General features: G+C 45.5%; 1 protein-coding gene across 5 annotated transcripts in view; it reads left to right on the forward strand.

The window, feature by feature from the left end:
• LOC121556912 (neurobeachin-like protein 2) overlaps positions 1-26,505 on the forward strand; it is a 110,773-nt gene that overhangs the window by 43,672 nt on the left and 40,596 nt on the right. For all 5 annotated transcript variants that reach the window (XM_045208571.1, XM_045208572.1, XM_045208574.1 and 2 more), the window contains 6 exons: positions 484-603; positions 4,199-4,532; positions 8,026-8,108; positions 22,270-22,362; positions 22,535-22,712; positions 24,591-24,724. In XM_045208571.1, the coding sequence (XP_045064506.1) occupies positions 484-603; positions 4,199-4,532; positions 8,026-8,108; positions 22,270-22,362; positions 22,535-22,712; positions 24,591-24,724 (942 nt within the window). The remainder of the gene's footprint in view (positions 1-483; positions 604-4,198; positions 4,533-8,025; positions 8,109-22,269; positions 22,363-22,534; positions 22,713-24,590; positions 24,725-26,505) is intronic.

Consider the following 26,505-nt stretch of genomic DNA (forward strand, 5'->3'; position numbering starts at 1 on the left):
CCGAGACACAGGCTCTCAATACGGAGTTGTTTCCCCATCTTAACTGACGGCCCTGATGTAAGCTATGATCAGCTAGCTAGCTGCTGTGCCATCTGCTCACCACAGCTGTGTTGTTACTCTAATGAATGATAATTGTCAGGGACGATTTAATAATGGATGTTTAACTAGTACTTCAAGGCACACTCATGTTTCTAGATTCTGGAGAAAGCATAATACTCTAGCAGGCATACCTTGCATAGAAGTAATCTCTCTCTCTCTCTCTCTCTCTCTCTCTCTCTCTCTCTCTCTCTCTCTCTCTCTCTCTCTCTCCCCCCCCCCCCCCCCCCCCTCCCCCCCCTCTCTCTCTCTCTCCTCTCTCTCTCTCTCCCTCTCTTCTTTTTTTTTTTCTCTGTCTCTCTGCTCTCTGTCTCTCTCTCTGTCTCTCTCTCTGTCTCTGTCTCTCTCTCTGTCTCTCTCTGTCTCTCTCTCTTCTCCTCCCCACAGCACTCTGTGGATATAGTCCACATTCCCGGCCGCCGTCCCTTCGGTCAGAATCTGGTCACCATCTACATCGATGGAAAACAGTGCAAGACAGCCCAACTCCGCTTCCCCTCGCTCAACGAGGTGAGAGACTGAGACAATGGGGTGAAGGACATTACTAAATGTGGAAAGCAAAATATGGTTGGAATAGGACATAATATGGTTGGAGTAGGACATAATATGGTTGGAGTAGGACATAATATGGTTGGAGTAGGACATAATATGGTTGGAGTAGGACATAATATGGTTGGAGTAGGACAAAATATGGTTGGAGTAGGACAAAATATGGTTGGAGTAGGACATAATATGGTTGGAGTAGGACAAAATATGGTTGGAGTAGGACAAAATATGGTTGGAGTAGGACAAAATATGGTTGGAGTAGGACATAATATGGTTGGAGTAGGACAAAATATGGTTGGAATAGGACATAGGTTGAGAGCAAAGTGCAAAAGACAGACAGAAAATTGAAAGACAATTGTTTACGATTATCAGTTCTCTCTTGTTAGATAAAAAAAAATTAACATTTTACATCTGTTCTGTGTCCATTACTGCTGCATTAGCCATCCTGGGTCCATTACGGCTGCATTAGCCATCCTGGGTCCATTACGGCTGCATTAGCCATCCTGGGTCCATTACGGCTGCATTAGCCATCCTGGGTCCATTACTGGTGCATTAGCCATCCTGGGTCCATTACGGCTGCATTAGCCATCCTGGGTCCATTACTGGTGCATTAGCCATCCTGGGTACATTACGGCTGCATTAGCCATCCTGGGTCCATTACTGCTGCATTAGCCATCCTGGGTCCATTACTGGTGCATTAGCCATCCTGGGTCCATTACTGCTGCATTAGCCATCCTGGGTCCATTACGGCTGCATTAGCCATCCTGGGTACATTACGGCTGCATTAGCCATCCTGGGGCCATTACTGGTGCATTAGCCATCCTGGGTCCATTACGGCTACATTAGCCATCCTGGGTCCATTACGGCTGCATTAGCCATCCTGGGTCCATTACTGGTGCATTAGCCATTCTGGGTCCATTACGGCTGCATTAGCCATCCTGGGTCCATTACTGCTGCATTAGCCATCCTGGGTCCATTACTGGTGCATTATCCATCCTGGGTCCATTACTGCTGCATTAGCCATCCTGGGTCCATTACGGCTGCATTAGCCATCCTGGGTCCATTACCGGTGCATTAGCCATCCTGGGTCCATTACTGGTGCATTAGCCATCCTGGGTCCATTACGGCTGCATTAGCCATCCTGGGTCCATTACGGCTGCATTAGCCATCCTGGGTCCATTACGGCTGCATTAGCCATCCTGGGTCCATTACGGCTGCATTAGCCATCCTGGGTCCATTACGGCTGCATTAGCCATCCTGGGTCCATTACTGCTGCATTAGCCATCCTGGGTCCATTACTGCTGCATTAGCCATCATGGGTCCATTACTGCTGCATTAGCCATCCTGGGTACATTACGGCTGCATTAGCCATCCTGGGTCCATTACGGCTGCATTAGCCATCCTGGGTCCATTACGGCTGCATTAGCCATCCTGGGTCCATTACGGCTGCATTAGCCATCCTGGGTCCATTACGGCTGCATTAGCCATCCTGGGTCCATTACTGGTGCATTAGCCATCCTGGGTCCATTACAGCTGCATTAGCCATCCTGGGTTTCAGGCAGAGTTTTGGACTCGGGTCACATGACTTGGACTCGAGTCACACATTTGATGACTTGAGACTCGACTTGATGGAAAATAAAATAACTTGACACTTGACTTGGAGCGTCAAGACTCTGGGACTTTTACTTTAGACTGATGACTGGAAATGATCTGGCCAGGTTTTGTAATGTTGTGCCACTCCATTTTGTGACACAGTCCTACGTGGATTACTCTACAGGCAGCCCGAGACAGTAGCCGCAGCATCACCCTTGCACAAAACAAAAAAACTGCAGCAGATTGGCTAGTGAAATGCACACTCGACATTCCGATTGGACCAGCAAACTGTCAATCAACACAAATCGGTATGAGCTAGTGAACAGAGTGCTGATTTGCTGTACAGCTAGAGGATAGGGTGCAGCGCAAACGTCAAATTGTAGGGAGAGAGAGGATTGCCATAATAAATAAATATGCAGCTCCAAAAATTGTTTGGTAATCAAGAATATTAACTGTTTACTTTGCAAGCTCACCAGCAATGGGGCATCAATTACTAGCGTAGGCCTACTGGTCTTCTGATAGGTAACAATAGCTAGACATGTATAATTTACTTATAAAGCTTGCATTTGGAATGTGTTGTTAAAATGAATTATTACTGTGGCGAAGACGCACCATAGGAGTGGAGAGGGATTTTTTCTCCTCTTGTTGGTACATCTACTTGTATACTTTGAATGAGTGGCGCAGTGGTCTAAGGCACTGCATTGCAGTGCTAGCTGTGCCACTAGAGATCCTGGTTCGAATCCAGGCTCTGTCGTAGCCGGCCGCGACCGGGAGACTCATGGGGTGGCGCACAATTGGCCCAGCGTCGTCCAGGGTAGGGGAGGAAATGGCCGGCAGGGATGTAGCTTAGTTGGTATAGCATGGCGTTTGCAACGCCAGGGTTGTGGGTTCGATTCCCATGGGGGGCCAGTATGAAAAATGTATGCACTCACTAACTGTAAGTCGCTCTGGATAAGAGTGTCTGCTAAATGACTAAAATGTAAATGTAAAATGAATGATATGGCGCTTTCACCATTGGATCACCAAGACCTGTAAATAAATCTACACACTCTGAGCACGTCAAACCTGCCTTGCCTTCTGCTGGCTTCATGCCCTTACGACTGCTACAAGGTCCATATTTACAATTATATAGGCTAATAAAGATGTGTTGTAGACTAAATAATGAAAAGGTCAGTCTGGTAGCCTCAATAAATAGACAAAGATTTGGTAGTTGGAACAAGTTGTTGCATGTATATTTTTTGTTTTTACTTGACTTGAGACTTGACTTGACTTGCTCTTAGAATGCACGACTTGGACTTGACTCGAGTCTTGACCCGTTCAGACCTTGTGACTTGAGACTTGCTTGTGACTCCAATAACAGTGACTTGGTCCCACCTCTGGTTTCAGAACCATGACAAATAGCTGTAGAATGGGTCTGACTGGGTGGATAACTAACAGAAACACTACCATCTTATGTCTAACTTTCTCCACCCTCCCTCCCTCCCTCCCTACTCTCTCCCTCCCTACTCACTCCCTCCCTATTCACTCCCTCCCTCCCTCTCTCCCTCCCTACTCACTCCCTCCCTATTCACTCCCTCCCTACTCCCTCTCTCCCTCCCTACTCACTCCCTCCCTACTCAATCCCTCCCTATTCACTCCCTCCCTACTCCCTCCTCCCTCCCTCTCTCCCTCCCTACTCAATCCCTCCCTATTCACTCCCTCCCTCCCTCCCTCCCTCCCTCCCTATTCACTCCCTCTCTCCCTCCCTACTCACTCCCTCCCTACTCAATCCCTCCCTATTCACTCCCTCACTACTCCCTCCTCCCTCCCTATTCACTCCCTCCCTCCCTATTCACTCCCTCCCTCCCTCCCTATTCACTCCCTCCCTCCCTCCCTCCCTATTCACTCCCTCTCTCCCTCCCTACTCACTCCCTCCCTATTCATTCACTCCCTCCCTCCCTCCCTCCCTCCCTCCCTCCCCCTGTAGCCTTTCACCTCCTGTTGTATTGGCTCAGCAGGCCACCGCACCACCACCACCACCACGTCCCCACCCTGCCTCCCCTCCCTCCCCCTGGCAGAGATGGTCTTCCCCGCCCACGCCCCCCCCATCACCCGCTCCCAGTCCTTCCCAGCCTCCTTTGCGGCGGGCCGCTGGGGGCCTGGGCCCGGGCCTCTGCATGACGCTCCCGTCCACACCATCCCAGCCGGGCTGCAGGACACGGAGTGGGGCACGCCCACCTCACTGGACGGGCTCCTGGGGACCGCCTTCATCTGTCATGAGGCCCTGCAGCCAGCGCACACCAAGGCCTTATACACTGCTGGTACATATAAACACACACACCAAGGCCTTATACACTGCTGGTACATATAAACACACACACCAAGGCCTTATACACTGCTGGTACATATAAACACACACACCAAGGCCTTATACACTGCTGGTACATATAAACACACACACCAAGGCCTTATACACTGCTGGTACATATAAACACACACACCAAGGCCTTATACACTGCTGGTACATATAAACACACACACCAAGGCCTCATACACTGCTGGTACATATAAACACACACACCAAGGCCTTAATACACTGCTGGTACATATAAACACACACACCAAGGCCTTAATACACTGCTGGTACATATAAACACACACACCAAGGCCTCATACACTGCTGGTACATATAAACACACACACCAAGGCCTTATACACTGCTGGTACATGTAAACACACACACCAAGGCCTCATACACTGCTGGTACATGTAAACACACACACCAAGGCCTTATACACTGCTGGTACATATAAACACACACACCAAGGCCCTATACACTGCTGGTACATATAAACACACACACCAAGGCCTTATACACTGCTGGTACATATAAACACACACACCAAGGCCTTATACACTGCTGGTACATATAAACACACACACCAAGGCCTTATACACTGCTGGTACATATAAACACACACACCAAGGCCTCATACACTGCTGGTACATGTAAACACACACACCAAGGCCCTATACACTGCTGGTACATATAAACACACACACCAAGGCCTTATACACTGCTGGTACATATAAACACACACACCAAGGCCCTATACACTGCTGGTACATATAAACACACACACCAAGGCCCTATACACTGCTGGTACATATAAACACACACACCAAGGCCTTATACACTGCTGGTACATATAAACACACACACCAAGGCCCTATACACTGCTGGTACATATAAACACACACACCAAGGCCCTATACACTGCTGGTGCATATAAACACACACACCAAGGCCCTATACACTGCTGGTACATATAAACACACACACCAAGGCCTTATACACTGCTGGTACATATAAACACACACACCAAGGCCTTATACACTGCTGGTACATATAAACACACACACCAAGGCCTCATACACTGCTGGTACATGTAAACACACACACCAAGGCCCTATACACTGCTGGTACATATAAACACACACACCAAGGCCTTATACACTGCTGGTACATATAAACAAACACACCAAGGCCCTATACACTGCTGGTACATATAAACACACACACCAAGGCCTTATACACTGCTGGTACATATAAACACACACACCAAGGCCTTATACACTGCTGGTACATATAAACACACACACCAAGGCCTCATACACTGCTGGTACATATAAACACACACACCAAGGCCTTATACACTGCTGGTACATATAAACACACACACCAAGGCCTTATACACTGCTGGTACATATAAACACACACACCAAGGCCTCATACACTGCTGGTACATGTAAACACACACACCAAGGCCTTATACACTGCTGGTACATATAAACACACACACCAAGGCCCTATACACTGCTGTTACATATAAACACACACACCAAGGCCTTATACACTGCTGGTACATATAAACACACACACCAAGGCCTTATACACTGCTGGTACATATAAACACACACACCAAGGCCTTATACACTGCTGGTACATATAAACACACACACCAAGGCCTCATACACTGCTGGTACATGTAAACACACACACCAAGGCCCTATACACTGCTGGTACATATAAACACACACACCAAGGCCTTATACACTGCTGGTACATATAAACACACACACCAAGGCCTTATACACTGCTGGTACATATAAACACACACACCAAGGCCTCATACACTGCTGGTACATGTAAACACACACACCAAGGCCTTATACACTGCTGGTACATATAAACACACACACCAAGGCCCTATACACTGCTGGTACATATAAACACACACACCAAGGCCTTATACACTGCTGGTACATATAAACACACACACCAAGGCCTTATACACTGCTGGTACATATAAACACACACACCAAGGCCTTATACACTGCTGGTACATATAAACACACACACCAAGGCCTCATACACTGCTGGTACATGTAAACACACACACCAAGGCCCTATACACTGCTGGTACATATAAACACACACACCAAGGCCTTATACACTGCTGGTACATATAAACACACACACCAAGGCCCTATACACTGCTGGTACATATAAACACACACACCAAGGCCCTATACACTGCTGGTACATATAAACACACACACCAAGGCCTTATACACTGCTGGTACATATAAACACACACACCAAGGCCCTATACACTGCTGGTACATATAAACACACACACCAAGGCCCTATACACTGCTGGTGCATATAAACACACACACCAAGGCCCTATACACTGCTGGTACATATAAACACACACACCAAGGCCTTATACACTGCTGGTACATATAAACACACACACCAAGGCCTTATACACTGCTGGTACATATAAACACACACACCAAGGCCCTATACACTGCTGGTACATATAAACACACACACCAAGGCCTCATACACTGCTGGTACATATAAACACACACACCAAGGCCTTATACACTGCTGGTACATATAAACACACACACCAAGGCCTTATACACTGCTGGTACATATAAACAAACACACCAAGGCCCTATACACTGCTGGTACATATAAACACACACACCAAGGCCTTATACACTGCTGGTACATATAAACACACACACCAAGGCCTTATACACTGCTGGTACATATAAACACACACACCAAGGCCTTATACACTGCTGGTACATGTAAACACACACACCAAGGCCTTATACACTGCTGGTACATATAAACACACACACCAAGGCCTTATACACTGCTGGTACATATAAACACACACACCAAGGCCTTATACACTGCTGGTACATATAAACACACACACACCAAGGCCTTATACACTGCTGGTACATATAAACACACACACCAAGGCCTTATACACTGCTGGTACATATAAACACACACACCAAGGCCTTATACACTGCTGGTACATGTAAACACACACACCAAGGCCTTATACACTGCTGGTACATATAAACACACACACCAAGGCCTCATACACTGCTGGTACATATAAACACACACACCAAGGCCCTATACACTGCTGGTACATATAAACACACACACCAAGGCCTTATACACTGCTGGTACATATAAACACACACACCAAGGCCTTATACACTGCTGGTACATATAAACACACACACCAAGGCCTCATACACTGCTGGTACATATAAACACACACACCAAGGCCCTATACACTGCTGGTACATATAAACATTGTATACAGTAACACCCAACACTGGCCACACACACTAGGGCCCTATATTCTGCAGGTATGTACACACACCCAACACACTATATATAGTAACCTTGTAACCCTCCCTCCCTCCCAGGCCCCAACCATGTGTCCCTGTTCAAGGCGGATGGAGAGCTGTCAGACCTCAACAGTAAACTGCTTCTCTACTACACTCCTCAGGTGGGTGGCACACAAAAAGGCTCCTCCCAGACACAGGCTCCTCCCACACACAGGCTCCTCTCACACACAGGCTCCTCCCAGACACAGGCTCCTCCCAGGCACAGGCTCCTCCCAGACAGGCTCCTCCCAGACACAGGCTCCTCCCAGACACACAGGCTCCTCCCAGACACACAGGCTCCTCCCAGACACACAGGCTCCTCCCAGACATACAGGCTCCTCCCAGACACACAGGCTCCTCCCAGACACACAGGCTCCTCCCAGACACACAGGCTCCTCCCAGACACAGGCTCCTCCCAGACACAGGCTCCTCCCAGACACAGGCTCCTCCCAGACACACAGGCTCCTCCCAGACACACAGGCTCCTCCCAGACACACAGGCTCCTCCCAGACACACAGGCTCCTCCCAGACACACAGGCTCCTCCCAGACACACAGGCTCCTCCCAGACACACAGGCTCCTCCCAGACACAGGCTCCTCTCAGACACAGTCTCCTCCCACACACAGGCTCTTCTCAAAAGCAGCTTACTGTAAGTAGTGTACTTCAGAAATGGGAAAAAGTCAACATTTATGGACTGAATACCTTGTGGTCAAAAGCAGCCTACATCAGTGTAATCCAGTCACATTGTTACGAACCCCGTGGCTCTAAACGTCTAGGGTGGATGGACATGAGACCCGTAACATAAATTATGCAAATTAGGAGTGTGGCATGGAGCAGTGAGAACAAATGTGACACAACCACCATGAACTACCGTCAAACACAAATGGTTTATTTCAGAACACACGGTAAGGGTTTGGGAAAAAGGGCTGAGCAGGACCCAAGAAATGAAACAATAGTGTAAAACCCCCTAAACTGATCTAGCCTGCCTGAAGAACCGCTAGGCTACTGCTAGTCATACAAAAGTACAGTGGGTGGTCCGCTCAGGTCTAACTAGTGTTTTTAGACAGCTTTCTTCCTACGGGTAATGTACGCCCAAGGGCAACTAGCTTAAACTCCCCTTTTCCCAGAAACACACAAAGCTACCAAACAGGGTAATCAGCAATTAAGTACGTACACAATACACAGGACACAACAGTATCCACACTCACATAAAGAAATAGATTCTAACAAAGTTACCAACAGGGTAACCAGCAACTTAGTGAGTACACAATACACAGGACACAACAGTGTCCATACTCACATACGGAAATATTCTCTCTCTCTCTCAACAAACACAAGACTGGTTTTTATACAATGGGATGTGTGATTGAACAAACGAGTAACAGGTGGTGCAATGCACAGGAATGTTCACTGATTGGTCCAATCAGCAGACACCTCAACGACCACCAATCAGGAACATACAGGACACCTGTGATTAGGGCAGAAGGAGAGAAACACACAAAAACACAGGATACCTGTATCCGTAACACTCCCACCCTTAAAAGAGCAAACCACAATGGTTTGCGACACACGTACTATCACAACACCCAAATTCACAAATCATCCTGCCGGGATAACAAAAAAAAAACCTAGATCATTACACACGAGACAAAGCATCTGCCAACACATTATCCAACCCCTTTTTGTGGCGGATCTCCAAATTATAATTTTGCACGACAAGTGCCCAACGCATAAGGCGTTGGTTCTGGTTGTACATCCGGTGGAGAAAAACTAAGGGGTTATGGTCAGTATACACTATCACTGGTAATGCACTGGAACCAACATAAACTTCAAAGTACTGCAGAGCTAACAACAAAGCTAGAGCTTCTTGTTCAATGGTGGAATAGTTTGTCTGACATTTGTTAAATTTCCGTGAAAATAACAGACAGGATGGTCCACTCCACTCTGGTCTTGCTGCAGTAGAACAGCACCAGCACCTCTGGCACTTGCATCTACCTCCAGTTTAAACGGCCGTTCAAAATCTGGCGCAGCAAGAACAGGAGTACTACACAAGAGTGCTTTAGCAGTGTTGAAAGCAGTACAACAATCTTCAGACCATACAAATTTTCTCGCTCGGACTGAGCAAATCCGTTAATGGAGCAACTACAGCAGAGAAATTTTTACAGAAACTACGGTAGTAGCCAACCATCCCTAAAAACGGCGTAGCTCTCTTCTGGTGGTAGGTGCGGGAAATGCGTTTATAGCCGAGACCTTGGCATCTACAGGGCGCACCTGACCATGGCCGACCTGTTTACCAAGATAAGTAACAGTGGCCTTCCCAAACTCGCACTTTGCTAAGTTCAGGGTTAGAGAAGCGGTTGCTAGACGTTCACACACTACCCTTAGAGTTTTAACATGATCAGACCACTCAGTTGAATAAATGACCAGATCATCAAGGTAAGCACTACAATTAGGAACTCCAGCCAATACTGTGTTAACCAGGCGTTGGAAAGTGGCTGGTGCGTTCCGCATCCCAAATGCCATGACAGCATATTGTAGGAAGTGATCTGGGGTCACAAAGGCAGAGATGTCGGAGGCACGTGGGGTTAACGGCACCTGCCAGTAACCTTTAGAAGATCTAGTTTGGTTACATAAGTAGCAGCACCAACAGTATCAATACAGTCATCCAGTCTGGGTAACGGGAACGCAGTCGGGCACTGTGACAGCATTGACTTTCCGATAGTCCGTACATAATCTGGATGTCCCATCAGGTTTAGGAACCAGAATGCACGGAGAACTCCAAGGACTTGAACTTGGCATAGCCAGGTTATTCTCCAGCAAATAACCGACCTCACCCCTCATTATCTTTCTCTTAGCGACGTTGACACGATAAGGATGTTGCTTGATAGGTGCAGCGTTTCCAACATTAATGTCATGTTCTAACACATTAGTACATGTAGGAACATCATTAAAAAGACATGGAAAGCTGTGTAATAGCCTCACAATATCATCTGACTGTCTGTCCGTTAAATGAATCAGGCTTGACGGGAGAGACAGCAGCATCTCTGAATTGGGCAATCTAGCACACTGCTGCTGAGTATTGCGCAACTCCAAACCATCTCCGTCCACATCATTAACATGACCTCCCACTACAGCCGTAGCAGCAATAGAGACAGCCGACTCGGCCAGTTTCTCTGGACTGTCTACCTGAGTGACGGGTCTGGTGTGGTATGTCTTCAACATGTTAACGTGGCACACACGAGATTGACGTTTTCTATCAGGAGTCTGTATCACGTAGTCAGTTTCACTTAGTTTCTTTTCAATGACATAAGGACCAGAGAAACGTGCTGACAATGACGCTCCTGGCACAGGCAACAATACAAGAACTCGGTCACCTGGCTGCAGTGAACGAGAAACAGCCTGTGTGTCATAGTGTCGTTTCATCCGTTTCTGTGAGGAAGACAGCGCTTCCTTTGCTAGAGCACAGGCAGCATGTAGGCGCTCACGAAAGCGACTAACGTAGTCCAACACATTTTCTTTCACACACAACTCTTGTGACAAAAACTGATCCTTAAGGACTTTCATAGGTCCTCTCATGGTGTGTCCAAACACCAGTTCAGCTGGGCTGAACCCTAGAGATTCCTGTACTGTCTCACGGACAGCAAACAACACTAGAGGAACTCCCTCATCCCAATCTTTCTCAGATTCCATGCAATATTTACGGAGCATAGACTTCAGGGTCTGAGACTCTGGGTGATATGCGCTTGACACACGGTGTGTAACTGACAAGGATTTTAACACTTGTTTGAACAGTGTAGAAAGGAAATTCGTACCCTGATCAGTTTGTATCACCTTAGGTAACCCAAAAGTTGAGAAGAATTTGATCAACGCTTTACTCACCACCGGAGCAGTAATCCTTCGCAGAGGAATGGCCTCTGGGTACCTGGTGGCCACACACATAATTGTTAACATAAACTGGTTACCAGATTTTGTTTTTGGTAATGGTCCAACACAATCAACCATCACATGTTCGAAGGGTTCACCTATGGCCGGTATGGGACAAAGAGGCGCGGGGAAATAACCTGGTTCGGTTTCCCAACTACTTGACAGGTGTGGCAAGTCCGACAGAACCGAGCCACATCTTGTTTTAAGCCAGGCCAAAAGAAATGTCGCAAAACACGATCATAAGTCTTGGTGACTCCCAGATGTCCGGACCACTGGTGATCATGAGCGAGGGATAAAACATTTTGTCGAAAGGCTGTAGGAATCACTATTTGGTAAACAGCATTCCAATCTCCGCCAGCGTCAACATGGGATGTCCATTTACGCATGAGGAGATTACCATCAATGAAATATGCCATGTTTTTCTTCTTTAGCTCGTCCTCTGAGACAACACTAGAAAAACATTTAGCCAGGCTACTGTCAACCTGTTGGTTAGCGATCAGCTGCTCACAAGTGACTGGTAACTGTATTGCCTCAGCAACAAGTTCCACATCCTTCTTCCTTTCTCTGGGCTGTTGGTCAGACTGCACCAGCTTACCAGAGGTAGCACCCGAACTATCCTCTGGGTCACACTCTCTGAATAGAATCGTGTCTGACAAATCTATCACTTCACCCACTTGTCGTGCTTGAGCACGTGTGACAGCACAAGCGGGGAACACATCTGGATAACCCTGGGCCAGCTCCTCGGAGAGAGACTGGTCACTTTTATCCAATACCTCCAATATGGGTATCACCTTTCCTCCGGCAATATCGTTGCCCATTATAAATGTCACACCTTTTACTGGCAACATAGGACGTACGCCAACTCTGAACAATCCACTGACTAACTCAGAGTGTACGTTCACAAAGTGCAATGGCACTGGGACGAAACCCATTTCAATTCCTTGTACTAACACACTGGAACCACAATATGTATTATTAGACAAGGGCAACACATCAGCTAGTATGAACGACTGCGCCGCACCAGTATCTCTGAGGATTCTAACTGGACGCTGAGACGCTTCGTCATCTGATATAGAAACAAACCCCTCAAAAATGAACGGTTCATAACTGTGATCTGGGACAGGGACTTTCAAACCACATTCACTATGAGGCCTCTGTCTTGATTCCGGCCTTACAACCGATCGAATCAGCCCAACACCCGTTGGCGGCCTGGCGTGCTGAGGCATCCCCGGGTTTGCGTTTTAGCAGAAAGCAATCATTAACCATATGTCCCACCTTATGACAATAGAAACAGTGACGCACATCTTTTGGGCGTGCTGGATGTACTGCTGGTCGACTAGGATTAAAAGTTAGCAACTCCGCAGCCCTGCTCTCCGTACGAGCCGAAAACACGCTCTTATGCGTCAACACAAACTCGTCTGCCAATACAGACGCTTCCGACAGTGAGGATACTTTCTGTCTGCTCAGATAAACTACAATGCGTTCGGGTAAGCAATTTTTAAACTCTTCTAACAAGATTAACTCCCGTAGAGAGTTAAAATCAGTTATTTTACTAGCACTGTGCCATTTGTCAAACAGATTTCCTTTGTCTCTAGCAAACTCCACATAAGTCTGAGTAGGAGACTTTTTATGAGACTTAAATCTCTGTCGATATGCCTCAGGAACAAGCTCATAGGCACGAAGAACAGTAGCTTTGACCACTTCATAATTCAAACTGTCTTCAAGAGGTAGCGCTGCCAGAACCTCTTGGGCTTTACCTGTTAGTTTACACTGAAGTAATAGGCACCATACCTCTTCGGGCCATTTCAATGCTACCGCTATATACGTTCAAACACACTGAAATAGGAATCAACATCTGACTCCCTGAACACAGGTACCAAGGTGATCTGCCTACTAATATCAAACGTAGCAGCCCGACACAGCTGGTGAGGATGGCTCACTAGCAGGCATAGTATTAGCAGAGACTAACCTCGCTGTTTCTGCCTCTAGTTCCATTTTACGCACCTCCAGTTCCATCTTACGCATCTCCAGTTCCATCTTACGCGTCTCCAGTTCTGCCTCCCCAGCTTACGCTGCTCCTGTTCTGCCTCTAGCTTACGCGTCTCCTGTTCTGCCTCTAGCTCCATTTTACGCATCTCCAGCTTGTCTTGCCTGATTTGTGCCCGCTCTTCCGCCTCCATTTGGAGCCGTGTCGAGCGGACATCCATCCTGGCATCATTGTCAGTCAGTGGGGAGAGTGGGTCATAACGGGGCAATGTGGCTGGAGCCTTAGTCTCGTCCTCAGACACTGATGGGCTTACAGGAACAGCAACCACATCCCCTACAGGAGCAGCAGACTCAGGCGGCGGTAACTCAAGCACTCGTCGTTTAACAATATCGCTAGCACTACTTCCCTAACTTCTGCTTTCACTAAACCCCTCGGTATGGGTACAGAAAAGTGGTCAGCCAAAACCTGTAGATCCACTCTACGGCAATTCTCAAAAACCTCCCACGTAGGGTTTTCCAAAAATGCCTCCAACTCAAAAGTAGCCATCCTACTAGCAACACGAGCCGTCGACTACTGAACACACAAAAAAAACAGGTAGTACAGCTGCCAAGCTCAACACTGAACCAGACACTTACTAATTTGCACGAGTAGCATGGGATAGATCCCGGACGAACCCCCACTTTATGTTACGAACCCCGTGGCTCTAAACGTCTAGGGTGGATGGACATGAGACCCGTAACATAAATTATGCAAATTAGGAGTGTGGCATGGAGCAGTGAGAACAAATGTGACACAACCACCATGAACTACCGTCAAACACACATGGTTTATTTCAGAACACACGGTAAGGGTTTGGGAAAAAGGGCTGAGCAGGACCCAAGAAATGAAACAATAGTGTAAAACCCCCTAAACTGATCTAGCCTGCCTGAAGAACCGCTAGGCTACTGCTAGTCATACAAAAGTACAGTGGGTGGTCCGCTCAGGTCTAACTAGTGTTTTTAGACAGCTTTCTTTCTACGGGTAATGTACGCCCAAGGGCAACTAGCTTAAACTCCCCTTTTCCCAGAAACACACAAAGCTACCAAACAGGGTAATCAGCAATTAAGTACGTACACAATACACAGGACACAACAGTATCCACACTCACATAAAGAAATAGATTCTAACAAAGTTACCAACAGGGTAACCAGCAACTTAGTGAGTACACAGGACACAACAGTGTCCATACTCACATACGGAAATATTCTCTCTCTCTCTCTCTCTCAACAAACACAAGACTGGTTTTTATACAATGGGATGTGTGATTGAACAAACGAGTAACAGGTGGTGCAATGCACAGGAATGTTCACTGATTGGTCCAATCAGCAGACACCTCAACGACCACCAATCAGGAACATACAGGACACCTGTGATTAGGGCAGAAGGAGAGAAACACACAAAAACACAGGATACCTGTATCCGTAACACACATCAAGTAGTAACACTGTACTAACAACAGGTAGTATGTTTATTTACAATTTACAATCTGTAGAAACAATGAGAATAGAAAGGTTCAGAACTTTTGTAAAACATCACAGTACAGTTGAAAGATATATGGCAAATATAAATCCAATATGGATGGTGTTGAATGGAGTTGAAGGATGGGACTAATAACAACTAACAACAACCAATAACAACAAGATAACTAATAATGTAAGCATACTGTGTCCATAATAAGCATAATAAGTATATAGGTTATAGGTTGAGAGCTTTTGTGAAAGAGCACAGTTAGAAAGATATGGTATGGCATATAGAAGCAAACCGGATGGACATCATGAAAATGATCGGAGAGGTTGAGGCTAGAGGAAGTTCAAGAGTAAAAACAAACAAAATAGAATTATTGTAAAATTGACTGTGTCCATAAAATGTATATAGTATGTATAAGCTGGAAGAAGAGGCCTAAGCGTTGTTGTTCACTAGTTTACTCCAATCAGGGAAGGGGTGGTGGGGTTGGAAGATAATAAAGGGAAATATTTTTTTAAAGGATGTGTATGTGTATGTATGTATGTGTGTATATATGTGTGTGTGTGTATGTGTGTGTGTGTATATATATATATATATATTTATTTATTTATTTATTTGCGAGGGGAAAAAAACATATGGGGGATTGGAAGTGATGCAGACAGTTACATTGATGGAAGTTACAATCTATCTGCAATATTAAAGCTGATCTACCCCCCCAAAAAAAATAGGTAGTAATGCTGTAGTAACAACAGGTAGTAACAACAGGTAGTAACGCTGTAGTAACAACAGGTAGTAACGCTGTAGTAACAACAGGTAGTAATGCTGTAGTAACAACATGTAGTAATGCTGTACTAACAGGTAGTAACGCTGTACTAACAACAGGTAGTAACGCTGTACTAACAACAGGTAGTAACGCTGTACTAACAACAGGTAGTAACGCTGTACTAACAACAGGTAGTAACGCTGTACTAACAACAGGTAGTAACGCTGTACTAACAACAGGTAGTAACGCTGTACTAAGAACAGGTAGTAACGCTGTACTAACAACAGGTAGTAACGCTGTACTAACAATAGGTCGTAACAACAGGTAGTCACGCTGTACTAACAACAGGTAGTCACGCTGTACTAACAGGTAGTCACGCTGTACTAACAACAGGTAGTAACAACAGGTAGTAACGCTGTAGTAACAACAGGTAGTAATGCTGTAGTAATAACATGTAGTAACACTGTAGTCACGCTGTAGTAACAACAGGTAGTAACGCTGTACTAACAGGTAGTAACGCTGTACTAACAGGTAGTAACGCTGTACTAACAGGTAGTAACGCTGTACTAACAGGTAGTAACGCTGTACTAACAGGTAGTAACGCTGTAGTAACAACAGGTAGTAACGCTGTAGTAACAGGTAGTAGTAACGGGTAGTAACAACGGGTAGTAATGCTGTAGTAACAACATGTAGTAACAACAGGTAGTACCACTGTAGTAACAGGTAGTAACACTGTACTAACATGTAGTAACGCTGTAGTAACAACAGGTAGTAATGCTGTAGTAACAACATGTAGTAATGCTGTACTAACAGGTAGTAACGCTGTAGTAACAACAGGTAGTAACGCTGTAGTAATGCTGTAGTAACAACAGGTAGTAACGCTGTAGTAACAACAGGTAATAATGCTGTAGTAACAACAGGTAGTAACACTGTAGTAACAGCAGGTAGTAACAACAGGTAGTAACGCTGTAGTAACAACAGGTAGTAACGCTGTACTAACAACAGGTAGTAACAACAGGTAGTAATGCTGTAGTAACAACAGGTAGTAACGCAGTAGTAACAACACTAACAACAGGTAGTAACAACAGGTAGTAACGCTGTAGTAACAACGGGTAGTAACGCTGTAGTAACAACAGGTAGTAACGCTGTAGTAACAACAGGTAGTAACAACAGGTAGTAATGCTGTAGTAACAACATGTAGTAACGCTGTACTAACAACAGGTAGTAACGCTGTACTAACAACAGGTAATTACGCTGTAGTATCAACAGGTAGTAACAACAGGTAGTAACGCTGTAGTAACAACAGGTTGTAACACTGTAGTAACAACAGGTAGTAACAACAGGTAGTAACGCTGTAGTAACAACAGGTAGTAATGCTGTAGTAATAACATGTAGTAACACTGTAGTCACGCTGTAGTAACAACAGGTAGTAACGCTGTACTAACAGGTAGTAACGCTGTACTAACAGGTAGTAACACTGTACTAACAGGTAGTAATGCTGTAGTAACAGGTAGTAGTAACAGGTAGTAACAACAGGTAGTAATGCTGTAGTAACAACATGTAGTAACAACAGGTAGTACCACTGTACTAACAGGTAGTAACACTGTACTAACAGGTAGTAACGCTGTAGTAACAACATGTAGTAATGCTGTACTAACAGGTAGTAACGCTGTAGTAATAACAGGTAGTAACACTGTAGTAATGCTGTAGTAACAACAGGTAGTAACGCTGTAGTAACAACAGGTAATAATGCTGTAGTAACAACAGGTAGTAACGCTGTAGTAACAGCAGGTAGTAACAACAGGTAGTAACGCTGTAGTAACAACAGGTACTAACAACAGGTACTAACAACAGGTACTAACAACAGGTAGTAACAACAGGTAGTAACGCTGTAGTAACAACAGGTAGTAACGCTGTAGTAACAGGTAGTAACGCTGTAGTAACAACAGGTAGTAACAACAGGTAGTAATGCTGTAGTAACAACAGGTAGTAACGCTGTAGTAACAACATGTAGTAACGCTGTACTAACAACAGGTAGTAACGCTGTACTAACAACAGGTAGTAACGCTGTACTAACAACAGGTAGTAACGCTGTACTAACAATAGGTCGTAACAACAGGTAGTCACGCTGTACTAACAACAGGTAGTCACGCTGTACTAACAACAGGTAGTCACGCTGTACTAACAACAGGTAGTCACGCTGTACTAACAGGTAGTCACGCTGTACTAACAGGTAGTAACGCTGTAGTAACAACAAGTAATTACGCTGTAGTATCAACAGGTAGTAACAACATGTAGTAACGCTGTAGTAACAACAGGTTGTAACACTGTAGTAACAACAGGTAGTAACACTGTAGTAACAACAGGTAGTAACAACAGGTAGTAATGCTGTAGTAACAACAGGTAGTAATGCTGTAGTAATAACATGTAGTAACACTGTAGTCACGCTGTAGTAACAACAGGTAGTAACGCTGTACTAACAGGTAGTAACGCTGTACTAACAGGTAGTAATGCTGTACTAACAGGTAGTAACACTGTACTAACAGGTAGTAACGCTGTAGTAACAACAGGTAGTAACGCTGTAGTAACAGGTAGTAACGCTGTAGTAACAACAGGTAGTAACAACAGGTAGTAATGCTGTAGTAACAACAGGTAGTAACGCTGTAGTAACAACATGTAGTAACGCTGTACTAACAACAGGTAGTAACGCTGTACTAACAACAGGTAGTAACGCTGTACTAACAACAGGTAGTAACGCTGTACTAACAATAGGTCGTAACAACAGGTAGTCACGCTGTACTAACAACAGGTAGTCACGCTGTACTAACAACAGGTAGTCACGCTGTACTAACAGGTAGTCACGCTGTACTAACAGGTAGTAACGCTGTAGTAACAACAAGTAATTACGCTGTAGTATCAACAGGTAGTAACAACATGTAGTAACGCTGTAGTAACAACAGGTTGTAACACTGTAGTAACACTGTAGTAACAACAGGTAGTAACAACAGGTAGTAATGCTGTAGTAACAACAGGTAGTAATGCTGTAGTAATAACATGTAGTAACACTGTAGTCACGCTGTAGTAACAACAGGTAGTAACGCTGTACTAACAGGTAGTAACGCTGTACTAACAGGTAGTAACGCTGTACTAACAGGTAGTAATGCTGTACTAACAGGTAGTAACACTGTACTAACAGGTAGTAACGCTGTAGTAACAACAGGTAGTAACGCTGTAGTAACAGGTAGTAGTAACAGGTAGTAACAACATGTAGTAATGCTGTAGTAACAACATGTAGTAACAACAGGTAGTACCACTGTAGTAACAACATGTAGTAACACTGTACTAACAGGTAGTAACGCTGTAGTAACAACATGTAGTAATGCTGTACTAACAGGTAGTAACGCTGTAGTAATAACAGGTAGTAACACTGTAGTAATGCTGTAGTAACAACAGGTAGTAACGCTGTAGTAACAACAGGTAATAATGCTGTAGTAACAACAGGTAGTAACGCTGTAGTAACAGCAGGTAGTAACAACAGGTAGTAACGCTGTAGTAACAACATGTAGTAACGCTGTACTAACAACAGGTAGTAACAACAGGTAGTAGTGCTGTAGTAACAACAGGTAGTAACGCAGTAGTAACAACAGGTAGTAACGCAGTAGTAACAACAGGTAGTAACGCTGTACTAACAACAGGTACTAACAACAGGTACTAACAACAGGTAGTAACGCTGTAGTAACAACAGGTAGTAACGCTGTAATAACAACAGGTAGTAACGCTGTAGTAACAACAGGTAGTAACGCTGTAGTAACGCTGTAGTAACAACATGTAGTAACGCTGTAGTAACAACCGGTAGTAACGCTGTAGTAATAACAGGTAGTAACGCTGTAGTAACAGGTAGTAACGCTGTAGTAACAACAGGTAGTAACAACAGGTAGTAGTGCTGTAGTAACAACAGGTAGTAACGCTGTAGTAACAACAGGTAGTAACGCTGTAGTAACAACAGGTAGTAACGCTGTAGTAACAACAGGTAGTAACGCTCTAGTAACAGCAGGTAGTAACGCTGTAGTAACAGCAGGTAGTAACGCTGTAGTAACAACAGGTGGTAACGCTGTAGTAACAGCAGGTGGTAACGCTGTAGTAACAGCAGGTGGTAACGCTGTAGTAACAGCAGGTGGTAACGCTGTAGTAACAGCAGGTGGTAACGCTGTAGTAACAGCAGGTGGTAACGCTGTAGTAACGCTGTAGTAACAGCAGGTAGTAACGCTGTAGTAACAGCAGGTAGTAACGCTGTAGTAACAGCAGGTAGTAACGCTGTAGTAACAGCAGGTAGTGACGCTGTAGTAACAGCAGGTAGTGACGCTGTAGTAACAGCAGGTAGTGACGCTGTAGTAACAGCAGGTAGTGACGCTGTAGTAACAGCAGGTAGTAACGCTGTACTAACAGCAGGTAGTAACGCTGTACTAACAGCAGGTAGTAACGCTGTAGTAACAGCAGGTAGTAACGCTGTAGTAACAGCAGGTAGTAACGCTGTAGTAACAGCAGGTAGTAACGCTGTAGTAACAGCAGGTAGTAACGCTGTAGTAACAGCAGGTAGTAACGCTGTAGTAACAGCAGGTAGTAACGCTGTAGTAACAGCAGGTAGTAACGCTGTAGTAACAGCAGGTAGTAACGCTGTAGTAACAGCAGGTAGTAACGCAGTAGTAACAACAGGTAGTAACGCTGTAGTAACAACAGGTAGTAGCGCTGTAGTAACAACAGGTAGTAACGCTGTAGTAACAACAGGTAGTAACGCTGTAGTAACAACAGGTAGTAACGCTGTAGTAACAACAGGTAGTAACGCTGTAGTAACAACAGGTAGTAACGCTGTAGTAACAACAGGTAGTAACGCTGTAGTAACAGCAGGTAGTAACGCTGTAGTAACAGCAGGTAGTAACGCTGTAGTAACAGCAGGTAGTAACTCTGTAGTAACAGCAGGTAGTAACAACATGTAGTAACAGCAGGTAGTAACAACAGGTAGTAATGCTGTACTAACAACAGGTAGTAACGCTGTACTAACAACAGGTAGTAACGCTGTAGTAACAACATGTAGTAACGCTGTAGTAACAACAGGTAGTAACGCTGTAGTAACAGCAGGTAGTAACGCTGTAGTAACAGCAGGTAGTAACGCTGTAGTAACAGCAGGTAGTAACGCTGTAGTAACAGCAGGTAGTAACGCTGTAGTAACAGCAGGTAGTAACGCTGTAGTAACAGCAGGTAGTAACGCTGTAGTAACGCTGTAGTAACAGCAGGTAGTAACGCTGTAGTAACAGCTGGTAGTAACGCTGTAGTAACAGCAGGTAGTAACGCTGTAGTAACAGCAGGTAGTAACGCTGTAGTAACAGCAGGTAGTAACGCTGTAGTAACAGCAGGTAGTAACGCTGTAGTAACAGCAGGTAGTAACGCTGTACTAACAACAGGTAGTAACGCAGTAGTAACAACAGGTAGTAACGCAGTAGTAACAACAGGTAGTAACGCTGTAGTAACAACAGGTAGTAACGCTGTAGTAACAACATGTAGTAACGCTGTACTAACAACATGTAGTAACACTGTAGTAACAACAGGTAGTAACAACAGGTAGCAACGCTGTAGTAACAACAGGTAGTAACAACAGGTAGTAGTGCTGTAGTAACAACAGGTAGTAATGCAGTAGTAACAACAGGTAGTAACGCAGTAGTAACAACAGGTAGTAACGCAGTAGTAACAACAGGTAGTAACGCAGTAGTAACAACAGGTAGTAACGCAGTAGTAACAACAGGTAGTAACGCTGTAGTAACAACAGGTAGTAATGCTGTAGTAACAACAGGTAGTAACGCTGTACTAACAACAGGTAGTAACGTTGTACTAACAGGTAGTAACAACAGGTAGTAACGCTGTACTAACAACAGGTAGTAACGCAGTAGTAACAACAGGTAGTAACGCTGTAGTAACAACAGGTAGTAACACTGTACTAACAACAGGTAGTAACACTGTACTAACAGGTAGTAACACTGTACTAACAACAGGTAGTAAGGCTGTAGTAACAGCAGGTAGTAACAATGTCATTAACACGTGTATTTTGTCTCAGGCCTTCAAGAGTCAGATCTGTGTGGACCTGTCTCCTAACCTCCAGTATGATGGCAGACTGACAGGCCACAGGGTGGTGAACTGGGACATCAAGGTGTGTTGATCCTCATTCTCCAACAGTTGCTACTGTCTTTGTTAACCAAGAGCTCAGTAAACTAGTTTGACCTGGGTCTTACAACATCACTGTGCCTTGAGTGACAAGACTTTGAGTGACTGTATGTGTGTGTGTGTGTGTGTGTGTGTGTGTGGTGTGTGTATCCCTGTAGGATGTGTTGAACACGGTGGGGGGCATGGGGGTGCTGCTGCCCCTCCTGGAACAGGTGTGTGAGGCAGAGCAGGCGGAGGGAGGAGGTCAGGAGACATCAGACCTGCTGGGACCAGAACTAACCTCTAGCTCCTCCCGGGGGCCTGTCGACATGCTGCTGCCACTGGGCAGGTCCTCCGGTCAGTAGCCAGTACAGTGTGTGTGTGTACTCCTGTATGTGTGTGTTGGAGACAATAGAGAGACAGATATTATACTGTATTATAAACTGGGTAGTTTGATTCCAGGATGTTGATTGGCGGAAAACAGCATTGCAGCCGTGTGTATATCAGACAATCATAACCACAGGCATACTTGTTTACTGCTCTAATTACCTTGGTGACCAGTTTATAATAGCAATAAGGCACCTCGGGGGTTTCTGGTATATGGCCAACATACCACGGCTAAGGGCTGTATCCAGGCTGCACTCCGCTTTGGGTTGTGCCTAAGAACAGCCCTTAGCCGTGGTATATTGGCCATATACCAGAAACCCCCGGGGTGCCTTATTGCTATTATAAACTGGTTACCAACGTAATTAGAGCAGGAAAAATAAATGTTTAGTCATACCATGGCTTTCAGCCAATCAGCATTCAGGGCTCGAACCACCCAGTTTATAATGGCCAATATGTACAAAAGTATGTGGACACCCCTTCAAATTAGTGGATTCGGCTATTTCAGTATAAAATCGAGCACACAGCCATGCAATCTCCATAGACAAATATTGGCAGTAGAATGGCCTTACTGAAGAGCTCAGTGACTTTCAATGTGACACTGTCATAGGATGCCACCTTTCCAACAAGTCCTTTCGTCAAATTTCTGCCCTATTGTGAAGTGGAAACGTCTAAGAGCAACAACGGCTCAGCCGCGAAGTGGTTGGCCACACAAGCTCACACAACGGGACCACCGAGTGCTGAAGCGCGTAGCGCGTAAAAATTGTCTGTCCTTGGTTGAAACACTCACTACTGAGTTCCAAACTGCCTCTGGACGCAACGTCAGAACAAGAACTGTTCGTTGGGAGCTTCATAAAATGGGTTTCCATGGCTGAGCAGCCGCACACAAGCCTAACATCACCATGCGCAATGCCAAGCGTCGGCTGGAGTGGTGTAAAGCTCGCCGCCATTGGACACTGGAGCAGTGGAAACGCGTTCTCTGGAGTGATGAATCACGCTGCACCATCTGGCAGTCCGACGGACGAATCTGGGTTTGGCGGATGCCAGGAGAACGCTACCTGCCCCAAATCATAGTGACAACTGTAAAGTTTGGTGGAGGAGGAATAATGGTCTGTGCTGTTTTTCATGGTTCGGGCCAGGCCACTTAGTTCCAGTGAAGGGAAATCTTAATGCTACAGTATACAATGACATTCTAGACGATTCTGTGCTTCCAAATTTATGGCAACATTTTGGGGAAGGCCCTTTCCTGTTTCAGCATGACAATGCCCCCGTGCACAAAACGAGGTCCATACAGAAATGGTTTGTCGAGATCGGTGGGGAAGAACTTGACTGGCCTGCACAGAGCTCTGACCTCAACCCCATCGAACACCTTTGGGATGAATTGGAACGTCGACTGCGAGCCAGGCCTAATCGTCCAACATCAGTGCCCGACCTCACTAATGTTCTTGTAGCTGAATGGAAGCAATGTTCCAACATCTAGTGGAAAGCCTTCCCAGAAGATTGGAGGCTGTTATAGCAGCAAAGGGGGGACCAACTCCATATTAATGCCCATGATTTTGTAATGAGATGTTCGACGAGCAGGTGTCCACATACTTTTGGTAATGTAGTGTTCCACATCCCCTCTGGCCTTATTGCTTAATTAACATCCTTTGCAAGGTCAGTGGGTGTTAAAGCACAATGTTACTGGGAATACTGATTGAACTCAGTAGTTTGGACATGGGTGGGACATTTTCATTGTGGAAATGGTGCTCCATGAATGAACACTGATGAAGCGCTATCGTACTCAATAGCCTTATTTTACATAATTGAACTTAGTGTGTGTGTGTGTGTGTGTGTGTGTGTGTGTCTCAGATGGTCGGCTGGAGAGGAACAGTGTAGCAGCCTTCCTGCTGATGGTGAAGAATCTGATTCGTCATCACCCTGTCAACCAGGAGAGCCTACTGAACTGCCACGGACCCAGCATTATAGGAGCCATGCTCACTAAGGTACTGTCCCATTACAGGAGCCATGCTCACTAAGGTACTGGCCCATTATAGGAGCCATGCTCACTAAGGTACTGGCCCATTATAGGAGCCATGCTCACTAAGGTACTGGCCCATTACAGGAGCCATGCTCACTAAGGTACTGGCCCATTACAGGAGCCATGCTCACTAAGGTACTGGCCCATTATAGGAGCCATGCTCACTAAAGTACTGTCCCATTATAGGAGCCATGCTCACTAAGGTACTGGCCCATTATAGGAGCCATGCTCACTAAGGTACTGGCCCATTATAGGAGCCATGCTCACTAAGGTACTGGCCCATTCTAGGAGCCATGTTCACTAAGGTACTGTCCATTATAGGAGCCATGCTCACTAAGGTACTGGCCCATTACAGGAGCCATGCTCACTAAGGTACTGGACCATTCTAGGAGCCATGCTCACTAAGGTACTGTCCCATTATAGGAGCCATGTTCACTAAGGTACTGTCTATTATAGGAGCCATGCTCACTAAGGTACTGGCCCATTACAGGAGCCATGCTCACTAAGGTACTGTCCATTATAGGAGCCATGTTCACTAAGGTACTGTCCCATTACAGGAGCCATGCTCACTAAGGTACTGGCCCATTCTAGGAGCCATGTTCACTAAGGTACTGTCCATTATATGAGCCATGCTCACCAAGGTACTGTCCCATTATAGGAGCCATGCTCACTAAGGTACTGTCCCATTATAGGAGCCATGCTCACTAAGGTACTGGCCCATTACAGGAGCCATGCTCACTAAGGTATTGGCCCATTCTAGGAGCCATGCTCACTAAGGTACTGGCCCATTACAGGAGCCATGCTCACTAAGGTACTGGCCCATTACAGGAGCCATGCTCACTAAGGTACTGGCCCATTACAGGAGCTAAAACCTGGGTCACGTTATTGTGTGTAGTGACTAATGTACAGACCAGAGCCATCATCATCCTACAGTACTGTAGTGACTAATGTACAGACCAGAGCTATCATCATCCTACAGTACTGTAGTGGCTAATGTACAGACCAGAGCCATCATCATCCTACAGTACTGTAGTGGCTAATGTACAGACCAGATCCATCATCATCCTACAGTACTGTAGTGGCTAATGTACAGACCAGAGCCATCATCATCCTACAGTACTGTAGTGGCTAATGTACAGACCAGAGCCATCATCATCCTACAGTACTGTAGTGGCTAATGTACCGACCAGAGCCATCATCATCCTACAGTACTGTAGTGGCTAATGTACAGACCAGAGCTATCATCATCCTACAGTACTGTAGTGGCTAATGTACAGACCAGAGCCATCATCATCCTACAGTACTGTAGTGGCTAATGTACAGACCAGAGCCATCATCATCCTACAGTACTGTAGTGGCTACAGTGGCGGCAGGTAGCTTAGTGGGTAAGAGCGTTGTGCCAGTAACCGAAAGTTCGCTGGTTCTAATCCCCGAGCCGACTAGGTGAAAAATCTGTCGATGTGCCCTTGAGCAAGGCACTTAACCCTAATTGCTCCTGTAAGTCGCTCTGGATAAGAGCGTCTGCTAAATGACCAAAAATAAATAAAAAATAAATAAAATATAATGTACAGACCAGAGCCATCATCATCCTACAGTACTGTAGTGGCTAATGTACAGACCAGAGCCATCATCATCCTACAGTACTGTAGTGGCTAATGTACAGACCAGAGCTATCATCATCCTACAGTACTGTAGTGGCTAATGTACAGACCAGAGCCATCATCATCCTACAGTACTGTAGTGGCT

Source organism: Coregonus clupeaformis, chromosome 28 (assembly GCF_020615455.1).
Source record: "Coregonus clupeaformis isolate EN_2021a chromosome 28, ASM2061545v1, whole genome shotgun sequence".
NCBI lineage: Eukaryota > Metazoa > Chordata > Actinopteri > Salmoniformes > Salmonidae > Coregonus > Coregonus clupeaformis.